At 35.9% G+C, this 17,816-nt stretch overlaps 1 protein-coding gene across 1 annotated transcript in view; it reads left to right on the top strand.

Moving 5' to 3' along the window:
• The window catches only part of PLRG1 (pleiotropic regulator 1), a 204,430-nt gene that overhangs the window by 10,952 nt on the left and 175,662 nt on the right, over nucleotides 1-17,816 (top strand). Inside the window, exons 2-9 of the mRNA XM_053703756.1 lie at nucleotides 144-250; nucleotides 3,371-3,504; nucleotides 4,937-4,990; nucleotides 5,935-6,028; nucleotides 10,172-10,262; nucleotides 10,416-10,514; nucleotides 13,176-13,268; nucleotides 14,119-14,268. Coding sequence (XP_053559731.1) covers nucleotides 144-250; nucleotides 3,371-3,504; nucleotides 4,937-4,990; nucleotides 5,935-6,028; nucleotides 10,172-10,262; nucleotides 10,416-10,514; nucleotides 13,176-13,268; nucleotides 14,119-14,268 — 822 coding nt within the window. The remainder of the gene's footprint in view (nucleotides 1-143; nucleotides 251-3,370; nucleotides 3,505-4,936; nucleotides 4,991-5,934; nucleotides 6,029-10,171; nucleotides 10,263-10,415; nucleotides 10,515-13,175; nucleotides 13,269-14,118; nucleotides 14,269-17,816) is intronic.

Below are 17,816 nucleotides of genomic sequence, written 5' to 3'. Positions count from 1 at the left end.
CAGGCCACAGTATGTTTACAGCTGTAGTTATGTGCAGCATTGAGGAGATTTGATAGCTTGTTATATATGTCCCCAGTTCTGCCACTCTCTACTTTATTTTCCTTTCTGCTTTCTATTGTTTACATGTTTTGCTGTTTTTGCAGGACGTGCAGAAGCACTCAGTCCACACACTTGTGTTCAGATCTCTAAAGAGGACCCATGACATGTTTGTTGGTGACAATGCCAAACCAATTCCAATCGATGATGAAAGGTGAGGAAAATTATATGAACTTTAATCATCTCTCATGAATATTAAATGTTTCCATATTTATATTGAGAAAATCAGTGTATTATGTGTGCCTCATACAACAGACTGCATGCATTACAGAATTTGATGTGTGTAAAATTGAAGTGTTTTCTTGTGCAAATCAACTGGTGTTTGTTTCTTAATGGAAAATCTAAAATGCTTTGATATATTAGAGCATGGCTCGACAAACTCAGGAGCCAGGGAGCCACCGGCTCCTAGAATTTTAGCCTTGGTTCCTAACTTTTTGGGTTATTCTCCATATATCTATTCACACATATCATTTGTCTGGCCTCTAAATATTCTTACTTGCCTGGCTCCTAAATTGTAACCAGATTATTCAACTACTGCATTAGAGCATGTCATTTTTGCATTGTTGACACTAGCTTACTATGTGCTTAACCACTGCATAAAGGATTAAAAACATAGGTAAAGTAACACCAGGGAGCCGCAAACTGGTGGTGAAAACCAGATATTTATGACTGCTGCTCCTGATTGGCTGATCAGCGTTGTCCTGCTTGGAAGCTGCAGTTCTCTAACAGGGCTAAGCAGTAAACTAGGGCAGGGGTAGGGCTTTGCAATTAATCACAAAATAAGTCTATGCAATATCTGAATTAAAGGGACAGTCAAGTCCAAAAAAAACTTTCATTTTTCAAATAGGGCATGTAATTTTAAACAAATTTCCAATTTACTTTTATCAACAATTTTGCTTTGTTCTTTTGGTGTTCTATTTGAAAGCAAACCTAGGAAGACTCATATGATAATTTTTAAGCCCTTGAAGGCCGCCTCTTTTTTATTAGCTTTTCACAGCAGGGGAGAGCTAGTTCATGTCAGCTATATAGATAACATTGTAATCATGCCCGTGGCTAGTGGCAGACACTGCACTAATTGGCTAAATTGCAAGTCAATAGATAATAACTAAAAGTCATGTGATTAGGGGCGGTCAGAAGATGCTTAGATACCAGTTAGTCACAGAAGTAAAAAGTGTATTAATATAACAGTGTTGGTTTTGCAAAACTGGGGAATGGGTGATAAAGGGATTATCTATCTTTTTAAACAACAACAATTCTGGTGTTGACTCTCCCTTTTAAAGGAGGCTGCAAAACGGCTTCCTCAAACAGCTTCCTTAACATGCCACATCAGGCACACACGCTCCAGTACAGTCCAGCAGCAGCAGCAGCACTAATCACTGCTCCAGGGGAAGGACCAGGAAGCATCACATCAGTGTTCCAGAATGTAACGCTACTACAGCCATTGTACTTGCCTCATGGTTTGTTGCTTCAGTTCTGAGGTGTGTACAGACAAAGAAGGGACTGGCAGGGCTCTTTTATCTGACCTATTCTCTCTGCAGGGCAAACTGCAAGGGGAACAAGCCTCTGTTTTGAACAGTTAAATGCATTATTGCTCTTATCTCTCTAATAGGACCTTTTCTGTCTCATTTGCTGGTGACGACTCCTCTTCATTGCCTCTGTCTGTTGGAGCACCTCAAGGCTCTGTTCTAGGCTCTCTACTCTTCTCTGTCTATACTTTCTCACTGGGTAAACTTATTAGTAGCTATGGCTTCAACTATCACCTCTGTGCTGATGATACTCGGATCTAGCTATCCACCCCTGCACTCTCTCCTTCTGTCCTTTCCCACATCAGCAACTGTTTATCTGGCATTTCTTCCTGGATGGCCTCTCGCCACCTAAAAAATCAACATGTCCAAGACTGAGCTTCTTCTAATCCTCCCCATCTAATTCTACTCCAGTTTCTAACTTTACTATCGCTGTTGGCGACACCACTATCTCCCCATCACCCCAAGTCCGTTGCCTAGGAGTTACACTTGACTCCAATCTGTCCTTCATACCCCACATCCAATTGCTCTTGTCATCCTGTTGCAACCACCTACGCAATATCTCCAAAATTCGTCCTTTTCTGAGTGCTGAAACTACTAAACAGCTAATCAATTCTCTAGTAATTTCCTGGCTTGACTACTATAATAACCTACTAACTGGCCTTCCTCTCTCCCGCCTCTCCCCCCTTCAATCCATCCTAAATGCCTCTGCTAGGCTAATCCACCTCTCCCGATGCTCTGTATCTGCTGCACCCCTCTAAGAGTTCCTTCACTGGCTCCCTATTCACAGCAGAATTAAATTCAAAAGTTGCACTCTGACCTACAAAGCCCTTACCAATGCAGCCCCCCTACCTGTCCTCACTCATCAACAAATATACTCCAGCCCATCCCCTAAGATCCAACAACGATCTACTCCTTGCATCTTCTACCATCACCATCTCCTATGCTAGACAACAGGACTTCTCTTGTGCGGCATCAACCCTTTGGAACGCACTTCCTCGAGCTGTCAGACTTTCCTCCAACCTCTCCTTTAAACACTCCCTAAAGACCTTCTTGTTCAGGGAAGCCTATCACCAAATCAGTAACTAATGAATTCCACTTGCCTAATAGTTGTCCTCCTCTAACTCCACACTAACATCACTCCCACCTTTGCAGTCCTCGCCTCCTGTCAGCAAATCTGTTTAAAATGTAGCAACCAATAATAATATTTAGGAGCAAGACATACTTTTAGGCAGTGGTATTTGTATATAGACATGGAAAATAACCCAAAAAGTTAGCCAGGGGTAAAATTCTAGGAGCCAATAGCTCCCTGGTTCCTGGAGTTGTCAAGCCCTGAGCTATTGTAGGTAAGGCAAAAATTAGAGGATGACATTTTTGTACTTTGTATACCTATGTGGTTACTTTTTACTTTTATTAAAGTTATTATCATTATTATTAGTATTTTTCCCACAGAGATGAATTGTAAGAATAAAGTGACATTTTAGTTATGTCTATAAGCGCTGTTTATAACATTTGAGAAAATAATGGATTTTTTTGTAGCACCATTACTGTGTATTTTTATATGTGTTTATTAATTTAAATAAATGTGGTTTTACGTTAATTTTATAACTGTTGCATCCAGTTGTAAATAAAAATAAAATATAGGAAATCTGTTATTTTGTTTTTATAAACCAGTTACGAATTTTAGGACCCACAAAAAGTAGTAAAGTCAATTTACATTAATCATTGATAATTTATTTCTCTCTTGTTAGCCACAAACTAAAACTGTCTGTAAAGTTGCGTACAGAATATGGCCCTGTTCTACACATGCCAGTGCTTAGGGAAAATCGTGAGAAAGGCCAGCAACACATGGGTGACCCATATGAGCATTATATAACTCAACAAGGTTTGTTACCTTTATGCATTTGTTTTCCTGTCCTGCAACATCCTGTATGTAATATAAAAAAAGATATTTGTTATCCTATGCTAACATTATAGAATTCCAATTTCAAATTCACTCTTTTATTCACTTTAATTAGAAAAAAAAGGCATGAGTGTCAAATCAAACTTAATGCACAAGAAAATTTCAAATAAGAGAAATAAAAGAAAAATCATATTATACATTTATGTATGTATGATTTATCTGATTTATAAGGGTTCTCATATATCATACTTGAAAAAGAAAGACTTGGTCCTGAAGGATCGGTCTGATTACTTGTGTGCAAAAACTTTAAACACGTACCAAAGTAGTCACTGATTTACTCTCAACCCTCCCGAGCATCAAACATACAATGTGGCAACGTAAAGCAGTTCAACAAGCAGCTCACCATCACATTAACATACAGAGGTTGTCCTTAGGAAATAATTTGTGCAGATCCCACTCAGCGCATTTGCTAGTCATAGACACACTGTGACTTACTCAGTCCTGTAATTCCTGATCTCCGCTACTCGCGCTCTCACTATCTGTGTTCACCGTCGTTCGCTTCCCTCTTTTGACTCTCTGCTCACTTGACTGACATCACATTCCTCTAATCACAATGCAAAAACTATCCAGCAACAGAACCACAGGACAGAGCTTCAAGGAGTCACTACCAAACTCCCCAACAACAATGAAAACAGTAAGGATGAAGCTCTCCAGAATGCCAAATTTTCAATGCTTTATTGGAAACAAGTGCGGAGTCAAACAGCCACGACGTTTCGGGGAACTATGCCCCTTAATCACGTGGTCACATGATTAAGGGGCATAGTTCCCTGAAACGTCGTTCTGGAGAGCTTCATCCTTACTGTTATCACATTCCTCTAAGCCACTGTTGACAGAACTGTCGGGGGGGGGGGGGGGAATCCACATGTAGATTTGCCAAGCAAAGCTTTGTGCTCTACTCAATACCCCCAACTACAAATCCAGGTGAATACAAATTTTGAGGAACACCGGTATCCATAAAACGTGTTCTTTATTCACTTACATGCATTAAGACGATGGATGTATCTGAATAAAGGCTAAGTTTTATGGCCCCCGATGCTTCTCAACATTTGTATTGACCTGAATTCTCATATAGTGTGTCTTGTCCTCTAATAAATGGAGTAATTAAAAAAAATAAAAACACCCCAAAACTTGAAATATGTTTAACTCAATAGTTATGCCATAATTATTACTTTTTAATGTAATCTTTTTCTCTCTTTAGAAAAGTAAACAAGGGAAAATAAAAGAATACTATAAAGTTGCTTATTCAATGATTAATCATGTGAAGCATACTAAAATCTAAGCTCTAAATGTTTGTATTTGTAGGAAAGTGTAACTTCATTTATTGTGTATATAATTTCTTTTCTTTACCCTCAAGGACTTGAATCTGAATATATGGTAACCGGAACACATCCTTATCCTTCGGGTCCAGGTATTTTTTATTTTAAAATTATCTGAGTGTGTGTTGCATAAAATTATATATCTATATAGAATGCCATTGTAGATATAGATCAGGTATCCACAATAAGTAGGTCTGTATCTACCAGTCTATTATAAGTGCTAACTAATAGATCATAGTACTGTTGTGTGATTTTCCCTCTTAGCCAGTAGTAACAGTATGTGATTCTTCACATTAATATTATTAATTGGTGCGACTATTTAAAAAAAAAAAAAAGATAAAAAATGGGCAGGAAATAAAAAAAACAAAACTCCACTGGCGCCTGGGTTTGTCGAGCCCTATTGTAAAGGATTGATATTATTTGAGACATGGACAGTATTGTTACTTTTAGATTTTCTTTGGTATTATGTCATGTGTGTTTACATAAAACTTGTTCATTTCAGACTTCATGATATAGTAATTGTAATTTATCAATATAGCTTGATTATCTCAAAATGAAAGTGCTTCAGAATTAATTATATTTATTGCAAAGCAATAAAGTTCACATCACTGACATTTTTTTTATTTAAGTAGTTGTTGGAGGGAGTAAGATTTTGTGTTTTCAGCCCAATAAACACATTTTTGTAATAGTATGTTTATAGGGGAAGCAACTTGGCACCTGGTAGTATATGCAAGTGGGATTTTTAGTATTTCAAACACAACACAGAAATTAATAAATAGCTTCTATGGACAGCAGCAATTAACTTGCTAAACTTTGTAATATAGGTAATAAGAAGCCAACTTTGAATTTACATAAAACCCTAAAGCAAAATGGGTATGGTATGTTATTAAGAACTTTTTAATACTATATTGCCATATTATTGCCTATACATGTTTGTTTGTTTGTTTTTTAACACTTTGAGATTTTGAGTTAAGTGCACATATTATTATATGTCTTTCGTTATTCATGTTTATTTATTTATTATTTTTTTCCCCAGGGTTGGCATTGACAGCTGACACTCAGATACAGAGAATGCCTAGTGAATCTGCTGCACAGTCATTGGCTTTGGCACTGCCAGCTCCACAGTCTAGGTAAAGTAATCCACATAAAATAGGTTATGGGTGGCCTTCAGCACCACTGGGGGAAAAAAATAGTTTCTCCTGTCCAATCCTGACAATCACTGGTCCTTTATTTTAAAAAGTTTTGGTGCCCATGTTTTAGTTTACTCTCTTTAATATTCAAAGATGCCTTTTAAGGACTCTTTCATTTATTTCTAAACTATGAAAATCATACGATTTAAGTAATTTAAAGCTAAATGTTTCGGACATTCATATTTCTCTGTTGCTAACTAATATTTTGTTTGGTGATTTGATTTCAGGATTTCACAAGCCAAACCAACTATTTCAAATTCCAAAATAAAGGTGAAAGAGCTTTTTGCAGTCAGTTAAACTGGAAACAAATTAAATGGGAGAAAATTTACAGTACATTGTCCCTTTTGATTTGGAAGAGTCATTAACCTAGAACTATGTGAACTTTAGTAGTAAATGGACTCACAAATGTAAATTAAATAAGATTTAAATTCCCTGTTTAATAACTTTTAAGTTTTGCTTGTCTTATTTTGTTTTAGCCTATATCACTGATAGAAAAGCAATTTAATCCCAAGGATCATGTGTATTCTTGACAGGTTTTTTTCAAAATGGAGTTTTGCTCTGCTCAACCCTTTTAAAGGCATTTCAGTATTTTGAATGCGGGGGATTAAAAATGGTTTTGTTTGGCTATTTGGGAAATGTTAGAGGGACAGTCAACCCAAATTTTCAAATATGTAATTCCTATAAAGTTGCTAACGATGTTTAGTTTGCACTGTAGCCTAATTCATTACCCTAAATCGTTTATAAGCATTTACTACTTACTTGTTTCTTCTTTGCAGTTTAAAATGCCCGCCTGCCCCCTCCCATATTTCGTCATCAAGATCCTAAGGTTGCTCAGTCTCCAGCTCTATATCGGCTACTTCTCGTCAATCCACGCTCCCTGGTTTTTTGCGCATGCGCATTGCATTGCTAACACTAGGGGGAAGGAACTAAAAATACTTTCTCGTCTGATATTTCAGACGTACCAGTGTGCTGCCAGTCATCTGTGAACAGTCTCCGGCAGTGTGTACTAATAGTTGGTCTAACAGAGGGTACATAGGAAGCAGCTAAATGATGTCTAGAGCTCTATCTTATATTAGTAAATTACCGCAATTATTCAGTGTGTGTGACCTCTTCCTGCTGAAGCTCAAAGCTAAACCTCTTGTGGTGCTTGTTCCTGCTCCCTAAAGTAATAATTAGACATTTAGGGGGCAGTTTGGAAAAGGAAAATGTAGGATTTGAAATGTTTAATATATTTCGATTCATTGCAACACTGCATTATTTAAGTGACCTTCCACCCGCCTAACAGAGAGGATCAGGAGGAAGCTGAGCTCAGCAATATACACTTGTCCTGTAACTCAATGGGACGGGGCAGGTGCTACATACTCTGGTATTTTAGCCGAATATTTATTGCCCACCACCGCATCTGCAGGTTTTAACCATTTAGCTGTCAAGAACTAGGGCTGCAACGCATCGCGTAGCAGTTCTCTGGTAACAAAGAATGTGTTACGTCTTTTCTGTGTAACAGAGACAGCTGAGAGTTCTTCCGATAACTGAATAAAATATGTCATTACCATTCCTTTGACCTACCCGTCGGATCACTAGTACTGGGAGCTGCAAAATAAACACACTGATATAATAGGTACAGATATGGATCACGAAAAGGTATCCAGTTTAGAACAAATGCAAAATAAATATGCAACCTTACTTTATCTGAGCTGCCTAATAACGACTCCTCCCTCAGGCTGATAAGATGGGCACTGGTGTGCACTGCTCAGCCGGTGCAGGAGCTCATTTGTTATAAACCGCAAAGCTGTGTATAAGAAAAAAAACATAAGTCTGCTTTGTTTTATTTTTGCAGTGGAAGCAATACATTATAGTGCATACATCGTTTGAATGTCTGTTCAGAAAATACAGTATACAATGCAATGAATAATGTAACAGTTTCAAAACAAATGTGATGATAGCAATTGTTTACGGTAACATTCATTGCATTGTATACTGTATTTTCTGAACAGACATTCAAACGATGTATGCACTATAATGTATTGCTTCCACTGCAAAAATAAAACAAAGCAGACTTATGTTTTTTTTCTTATACACAGCTTTGCGGTTTATAACAAATGAGCTCCTGCACCGGCTGAGCAGTGCACACCAGTGCCCATCTTATCAGCCTGAGGGAGGAGTCGTTATTAGGCAGCTCAGATAAAGTAAGGTTGCATATTTATTTTGCATTTGTTCTAAACTGGATACCTTTTCGTGATCCATATCTGTACCTATTATATCAGTGTGTTTATTTTGCAGCTCCCAGTACTAGTGATCCGACGGGTAGGTCAAAGGAATGGTAATGACATATTATTCAGTTATCGGAAGAACTCTCAGCTGTCTCTGTTACACAGAAAAGACGTAACACATTCTTTGTTACCAGAGAACTGCTACGCGATGCGTTGCAGCCCTAGTTCTTGACTGCACTGCTCAGCCGGTGCAGGAGCTCATTTGTTATAAACCGCAAAGCTGTGTATAAGAAAAAAAACATAAGTCTGCTTTGTTTTATTTTTGCAGTGGAAGCAATACATTATAGTGCATACATCGTTTGAATGTCTGTTCAGAAAATACAGTATACAATGCAATGAATAATGTAACAGTTTCAAAACAAATGTGATGATAGCAATTGTTTACGGTAACATTCATTGCATTGTATACTGTATTTTCTGAACAGACATTCAAACGATGTATGCACTATAATGTATTGCTTCCACTGCAAAAATAAAACAAAGCAGACTTATGTTTTTTTTCTTATACACAGCTTTGCGGTTTATAACAAATGAGCTCCTGCACCGGCTGAGCAGTGCACACCAGTGCCCATCTTATCAGCCTGAGGGAGGAGTCGTTATTAGGCAGCTCAGATAAAGTAAGGTTGCATATTTATTTTGCATTTGTTCTAAACTGGATACCTTTTCGTGATCCATATCTGTACCTATTATATCAGTGTGTTTATTTTGCAGCTCCCAGTACTAGTGATCCGACGGGTAGGTCAAAGGAATGGTAATGACATATTTTATTCAGTTATCGGAAGAACTCTCAGCTGTCTCTGTTACACAGAAAAGACGTAACACATTCTTTGTTACCAGAGAACTGCTACGCGATGCGTTGCAGCCCTAGTTCTTGACAGCTAAATGGTTAAAACCTGCAGATGCGGTGGTGGGCAATAAATATTCGGCTAAAATACCAGAGTATGTAGCACCTGCCCCGTCCCATTGAGTTACAGGACAAGTGTATATTGCTGAGCTCAGCTTCCTCCTGATCCTCTCTGTTAGGCGGGTGGAAGGTCACTTAAATAATGCAGTGTTGCAATGAATCGAAATATATTAAACATTTCAAATCCTACATTTTCCTTTTCCAAACTGCCCCCTAAATGTCTAATTATTACTTTAGGGAGCAGGAACAAGCACCACAAGAGGTTTAGCTTTGAGCTTCAGCAGGAAGAGGTCACACACACTGAATAATTGCGGTAATTTACTAATATAAGATAGAGCTCTAGACATCATTTAGCTGCTTCCTATGTACCCTCTGTTAGACCAACTATTAGTACACACTGCCGGAGACTGTTCACAGATGACTGGCAGCACACTGGTACGTCTGAAATATCAGACGAGAAAGTATTTTTAGTTCCTTCCCCCTAGTGCTAGCAATGCAATGCGCATGCGCAAAAAACCAGGGAGCGTGGATTGACGAGAAGTAGCCGATATAGAGCTGGAGACTGAGCAACCTTAGGATCTTGATGACGAAATATGGGAGGGGGCAGGCGGGCATTTTAAACTGCAAAGAAGAAACAAGTAAGTAGTAAATGCTTATAAACGATTTAGGGTAATGAATTAGGCTACAGTGCAAACTAAACATCGTTAGCAACTTTATAGGAATTACATATTTGAAAATTTAAGTTGACTGTCCCTTTAATTGTTGTATATGTTATCAGTTAGATTTATGTATCTGTATGCCTTTTTAATTAAGAAGCTGCATATGCATTTTATGTATTATAATTCACAAAGTGTGCTACTTATATATTTCTCAATGTTATGCTTTTTTTTTATTATAATAAACATACAGATTAGATGCTCAACGTACCGCAGCCAGTGTTGGGGATATTTATAGGCATGCCGGTCTTCCTGAGCGTTCACAACCGCCTGGTTTGTCACTGGTAAGGATCTAAAATATTTGTGGCCTAGTTATTAAAACGAAATATATATAGGATAGCTTATAGTGTGTGCTTGTGCACAATCTTGATTATTTTTCCAGGGGATATGTTTAAGTGTACTTTTAAATTGTTGCTCTTTTTATTTAAACTGTTCAGGCCACGGAATCGGGTGGTACAAGGAACTCTGCATTAATATCAAAGAAAGCACCAACTATGCCCAAACCTCAGTGGCACCCACCTTGGAAGTTGTACAGAGTAAGTATATATATATATATATGTGTGTGTGTGTATTTTTTTATACATATGTACACACAAACTAGTTAAAAATAGGAGGGCTGATCAGGGGCTTATGTTAACATAATAAGCTGGGTGAGGGAACAAACTTTTATGGATCAAGGAAAGATCTAGTATGATGCTGTTTGAGTGATGGATCTAATTTTTTTTTCTTTTCATTTTATTACACTATTTTTGAGCATATCAGCCAGTATACAGATTGGGATATTTGTGTAACAGATACATAATGAAAGGGATGCACACTGTATAAACATTCATGATGGGCTAAAAATACATTAGTCACAGTTTGAAGAGATTATAAACACTATGAGATTGTAATATAAAATGTTAAATTAAATACTTTATTTCACTCCCTTTTCTGTAATTTTATTACTGAAAATCGTGGGCTTCCCAATTCCTGTTAAAAAGTAAAAATTCTCCAAAGCTTAAAGTCTAGACCCAATACTTATTCTTTATTACTTACTAGCTGTTGCCTGCAGCGTCGCTCTTGTGGGTTTTGTGATTTATAAAAATAGTGAAAAACTAGACAACTTGCACACTTTTGGGTTGCACACTCTGATATGAACTTTGTGAGTTCTCGTTAATTCTCTGTTTCTCATACATGGGCACCAATCAGCTAAGTTGTGGGCGGAGAGTCCGTCCGGCGCATCAAAAATGTTATTTTTATTCTGTTTACAATTACTTTAATATTAAATTGTAGTTATATATTATGACTCAACTGTCAGATGTGAAAAAAGAGTTTTTTTTTTTGTGATATCCATATCTTGAGAACTCCTGATGTTAGGAGCAAGAAATTTGGCATGTAAACTTACTTTATAATGACTATTTTAAATGATAATTTTTAGTTTTCTAACATCTTCATTTTTTGAGATATAGAGATCCTCATAAATAATTCCTCCCCTTTGCATCCCCTTAAGTGCTTTTTCTGGAAATGGTAAAACACGTGTCTTTATTTTTAAATGAGAATCTAAATACCAATTTTCACGTCTAACATCTTTGGTTTTTGAGATATAGGTATCCTCATAAATAACCCCTCCCCTTTTCCACCTCCCTTAAGTAGGCTGACCATATTGCCACTTTAAGAAGGGACACATATGAAAAATACATGTGTCAGGGTTCTTATACAAAACATTGCTTCAAACAGCCCTGACATATGTATTTTTCATATGTGTCCCTTTTTAAAGCGGCAATATAGTCACCCTACCCTTAAGTGGATCTTCGGGAAATGGTAAAACACGTGTTTATTTATATATATATATATATATATATATATATATATATATATATATATATATATATATATATATATATATATATATATATATATATATATATATATATATATATATATTGGTATTTACATACCAGACAAGCATCTTGCAATGGGTTCCACATCTATAAGCTTGTAAGAAGTATATGAAAATAATCGTTTGCTAGCATATGAAAATGGTCGCCAAGCTCCTCCTGCAGCTTTCTTCTTATTCAGTTAGCAGTTTTCTTGTTTGACAGTGTAGCAGTAACTGTCTCTAATTGGCCTCAGCAGAGAAGGAAACAGAGGTTACAACATGGCATCATCTATTACTTTAAGGGCACTAAAACTTTACATGGTTTACATTTTTAAACAAATGTCATTTTAAACAAATCTTTTTTTAAACGGACAGTATACACCAATTTTCATATAACTAACTGCATGAAGTAGACTGCTATAAAGAAGAATATGCACAGATACTGATCTAAAAATACAGTATAAAACCTTTTAAAAACTTACGTAGACTCTCCAAGATTATCACTGTAGATGAGGTTAGTCTGGGACACCCTGTGAAAGGGTAATGAAAACCAGAAAGAGCAGACACTCGCCCTCCCCCCTTCCCTGCATATGAAAAGACAGATTAGACATACAGGAGCCAGGAGGAGTCTGGAAACGAGCGTATACATCTGACACTTTGGGGCTTGTTTAGGAGTCTGCAAATCAGCACAATGTTAAAAAAAAAAATAAGCAAACTATACATTGTTACAAAAACACTCCCAGATGAGCTATATAAATGGATCTTCTACATAACATTTATGTAAAGAAGAATCTAGTGTACAATGCTCCTTTAAATTCCAGTCTTATTTTCTTTGAATGGATAATTCTTCTAACAAAAGATTGAAAATGAGAAAGAAATTAGACTGTGAAATCCAATGTCAATGATCACTTTAATTTGTAGGAAGTTAGAAAACCTATCATATCTTATTGTGAATGTTATTACTGATTTAGATTTTTTTGTTAGGGGAGAGATTTGAATGCCATAGAGATTAGATAATAGTGAAATGCAATGAATTTTATAAATTTGCTTGAGGAGGGGCCAGGAGTTAAGACTATTAACCTGCCCCAGAACCATTTGGTACAATTACAAAAAGCCATAATGTGGAACTAAAGGAAAAAATAAAATCTAAATTACCTGATCATTAGTGAGTCAAGGTCTATTTAATAATATTTTTTTTAACATATTTCTTGTACATTTAGTTTTAGGAAATTATATAACTTGAGAATATTTAGTCCAACCAAATAGTTATTATGGTTATATGCTGGGCTGGTGTGAGATTATGAATATTTTAATTTTGTTTTGTTTCATTTGACAGGTTATAAGTGGTCATCTGGGTTGGGTGCGATCTATTGCTGTGGAACCTGGAAATCAGTGGTTTGTAACTGGATCTGCTGACAGGACAATTAAGGTGAGAATGATTTAGTGATGCAAGTTAGAGCAAAATGGTCGACTTATTTCATCTTGTGAACGTGATTTTTAATTCTTTTCTTTATTGTTTGAAATTATATACTACCATTCTACCCTGCTAAGTTATTTCTTTATTTTCATTTGAAAAAACATGGTAACTCTAGAATAAGGGGATTATAAATGTAACAATACTATAAAGTATGTATCAGTATTTGATGGGATATTGTACTCAGAATTTTAGTTGTGCATTTGAAAGAGCTTGTTAATATAACATGTAACTAACAGGTAGAACTGCCCTTTTTTTAGATCACACATAGGACAATTTGAGTATAATGTGCAATTGTGAAGTTTATCGATTTTTGGCTTTTAACAATTACTGGATATACATTTTCAGAAGCCATAGTGTAATGATTGTGTGTGCTTTTACACGACCGTGCATATGCATTATGTCTAGCCTCTTCATACACACAGCTTTCCATGCAGCACCCTGTTTCCTTACATCCTTTTTCACACAAGCACCTGCACTTAAATGCTACCCTCCTTTACATGTTAATCCACTCTTTACTACACACAAAGGGGTTTTAAAAAATGTTTAGTGTGGGTCAAATACCTTGGGCCTTGTTTATAGCCCTTTGAGGAATTCTAATTTACAATCAGTAATTATATATTAGAAACTTGATTTACCAGGGAATATAGAGCTCAGTCTGTACGCAGTTAATAATTATAAATAATATATAATACATTTCATTACATTTGCAGTTTTTCAATAGTTTGTTTACTATTCTTTGATTTTGGCAAACTGCAGACTGCTGCATTAAGAGAATTTAACTTGGCTGATTTTGTAATTCTAGATATGGGATCTTGCTAGTGGCAAATTAAAGCTGTCCTTGACAGGCCACATAAGTACTGTCCGGGGAGTGATTGTCAGCAACAGAAGTCCATACTTGTTTTCCTGTGGTGAGGACAAGCAGGTCAAATGCTGGGATCTGGAGTATAACAAGGTATGTGTGATGGTTACAGCCTGTTTAAGTAACACTGTTTTTTATGATGAACACATATTTACCAAGTTCTTTTATGTGCACAGTGCAGTGTACATGTGAACAATTGGAATGAGGAAATGATTATGAATGAATATAGTTTAAAGTTATTCTTAAAAGTGATATATTGTGTAGCAGTCCAGAAAAGATGTATGAAATAGCAACATCTGTGCTCTTTCCTTATAGTTATGCATGCTCTCTAGATGATCATGTGAAACTGTACAACTAAACAAAATAATCTCATGGGACACCAATTTTTATAATCATTGTGAATTTTTCTTCCTGTTTGTTTTCTTTGTTCACTATGCAAGGCCTACTCTTTCACTATCCCTCTTTGTTCTTGTCCTCCAGGCACTGTTTTTAGAGCGATGCTTCATGCATGGTGTTCATGTACAGGCCTATGTGGTTTTCTTATTTGTATGTTAAGCCTCATGTTCCTTATTAATTATTGTTTTGGGCAGTTTTGATAGTGTTTGTCACTTCTGCTTGCCCACATTGTTTCTCTTGTATTTTTGTCTTTAATATTATTTTAACTATTTTATTACCAATGTTTGTTTTTAATCTCCTAAACCTTCACTAAGTTAACTTGGCAATTCTGGACTCTCTTTTGGGGAAAGAGTAAAGGCTATATATAGGTGTTTTGTGCCAAATTTTGCTCACTTAGCACATCACTTCATGATGATATATTTTGGAACCTCATCGCCAGTCATTAACATGGTAATGGATCTTTTAGCCCGATAGTGGTTCTTAAACATGGAAAAACCACCTTTAGCTACAGTTATTTTTGGATTCCAATCATAGATTCCTAGACATTAAAAGTTCTGCCAGAGTAAGAAATGGCCAAGATGGTTTCTGAAAATGGGCTAAATAAGTTTAGCTAATGTTTTCTTTCTCTATGCCAGAATAGTCTGAAATATTCCTTAAAGGAACATGAAACCCAAACTTTTTTATTTTATGGTTCAGATTGAGCATACAATTTTAGCCGTTCCAATTTACTTATGTTATCTAATTAGCTTCATTCTTTATGTATTCTTTGTTGGGTGAGCCAATAACGCAAGGGATCTATGTGCAGCCACCAACCAGCAGCTACTGAGCATATTTAGATATGCTTTTAACAAGGATAGGATATCAAGCAAATGAAGCAAATTAGATAATAGAAGTAAATTGGAAAGTTCTTGCACTTTCTGAATCAAGAAAGAAAAACATTGGGTTTTATGTCCCTTTTTTAAAGGGACACTATACACCAATTTTCATATAACTGCATGTAATAGACACTGCTATAAAGAATAATATGCACAGATACTGATCTAAAAATCCAGTATAAAACTGTTTAAAAACGTACTTAGAAGCTTCCAGTTTAGCTCTGTTTAAAAGGTTACTGGAACACCCACTGCAAGTGGGAAATAGCAGACAGTCCCTCCCCTCCTTTGCATACGAAAAGACCCTTTACACAAACAGGAGCAAGCTGGAGTAGGTATAAGTCGGTATTCTTCAAAAACTTTGGGGCTTGGTTAGGAGTCTGAAAATCAGAGCAATGTTATTTAAAAATAAGCAAAACTATCCATTTAATAAAACAAAACTAAAAAAAAACTGTATGGGCTATATAAATGGATCATCTACGAAACATTTATGCAAAGAAAAATCTAGTGTATAATGTCCCTTTAAGTCAATCGAATTCAAAACAATCCATAATTAGAGTAATTAAGGTCAAAATTAAACGTTCATGGTTCTGATAGAACATGCAAATTTAGTTATATTTAATGGGGACAGTAAACCATAAAAAAAAGTTATATAATTCTGCACATAGTGCAGAATTATATAACATTATAATAGCGCAAACATTGTAAAACCAAATTTCCCCTTTGAATTTAAACTATACAGCTGGCCCGATGCGCTGTTTGAAAAAAAAAAAACAGACCCGCTCAGAAGATCACAGAGAGCGGGTCTGTAAAACAGCAGTTATTTTTTAAATTCAAAGGGGAAATTTGGTTTCACAATGTTTGCGCTATTATAATGTTATATAATTCTGCACTATGTGCAGAATTATATAACAATTTTTTTATGGTTTACTGGCACTTTAAGCAACATGGCATCATATTAAAGTTTTTTTTTTTTTTCATTTTTGTTCTTTTATGTCCCCTTTTAAATGTTTTTTTTTTTTTTTTTTTTTTTAAATGCAGTAAATTTGTCTATCTTGTAAGTTTTTTTTTTTTTTTAGATGTAATTTACCAAAATGCTTTTTTAATATTAGTATCCCTCCCCATAAGGAAGCACAATATCATGTGTAGACAATAGATTTCAGTCAGGCCATAGTGTGAGCTTCAGGCAGGATCTGCTCTAAGGACTGTGGTATCTTCAGTTTTACTTTAGAGTAAAGTGTCTTCTGTGGCCTTGAGATAAAAACAATTGGGCATTCATTCTGGCAGTTTCCGAGAACTCTGAAGTATGTTTTATGAAAATAATTGCAGAAATATTGTATCTACTAGGTTATAAACCATAGCCTGAAGAAAGTACCTTACTGCCATTTTTCAGCTGGCCGTTAAAGATCATCTTATTTATTATATTCCTTATTACAAAATATTTTGTACTCTCTCTTCTAGTACTGAACACAGCACATTTTTCTTGTGTCTGGGCAGAAATTCATCTTATTGACAGCAGCTCATCTGCCAGGTTGGCAAAGTAGTAGGCAAATTATCTCAGCAGGACAAATTGGCTTTCCTGGAGAATAGAATCTGATCAGACAAGCATGCTAGGCTAAAGTGATTTTTGTGGAAGACAGTAATGGATCTGATTGCAGCAGAAGGAAATCAAAAGCTAGAAAGGTTGTTTTTAAGAATAAAAATGTCTCTTGAAACTGTTGGAATTATTGAAAGGCTAAAGTTACTCACCTTAATCCTTAAAGGGACATTAAACACTTTGAGATGGTAATATAAAATGATATATTGTGTATATAATAAAACAATTCTGCAATATACTTTCATTATTTATTTTGTCCTCTTTGCCTGTAATTCCATTCTGAAATTGTGAGCTTTTCAGTTCCTGTTAGAAATGGAAGTGCAGAACACTGTTATATCCAGCACAACCATTGGCTGCACACTCTAGTGACCTATTTATAACTGACCCTAATTGGCCACAGCAGAGAAGGTAACACAAGTTACAACATGGCAGCTCCCAGTGTTTTATAGACACTAAAACGTTACACTTATTTTGTCACTTTTTAAACAACTAATGAAACTTTAAAAAATACATCTACATGTTAGTCATGGACTAATCTTTTCTTTGAATGCATCATTCTATCTAGCATGTATTTAGTGTTTAATGTCCCTTTAAGGTTCTAAGAATAGTAAAATTACCAGGGACTTTGCATATGCAAAGGCTCTAGGATTGTCTTTTTTTTCTTTATTTTTATAATCAACAGAAGTTTTACTATAAAGCAAATGTGTCTCTCTTAGATTTCTGTGTGGGTAAATGGAGCAGAATGAGGACATTTTTGTACACGTAGAGTAGTTGCT

Source organism: Bombina bombina, chromosome 2, assembly GCF_027579735.1.
Source record: "Bombina bombina isolate aBomBom1 chromosome 2, aBomBom1.pri, whole genome shotgun sequence".
NCBI classification, from domain to species: Eukaryota; Metazoa; Chordata; class Amphibia; order Anura; family Bombinatoridae; genus Bombina; species Bombina bombina.
Note: the sequence above shows the minus strand (reverse complement) of the source record. Positions and strands in the feature narration are given on the sequence as shown.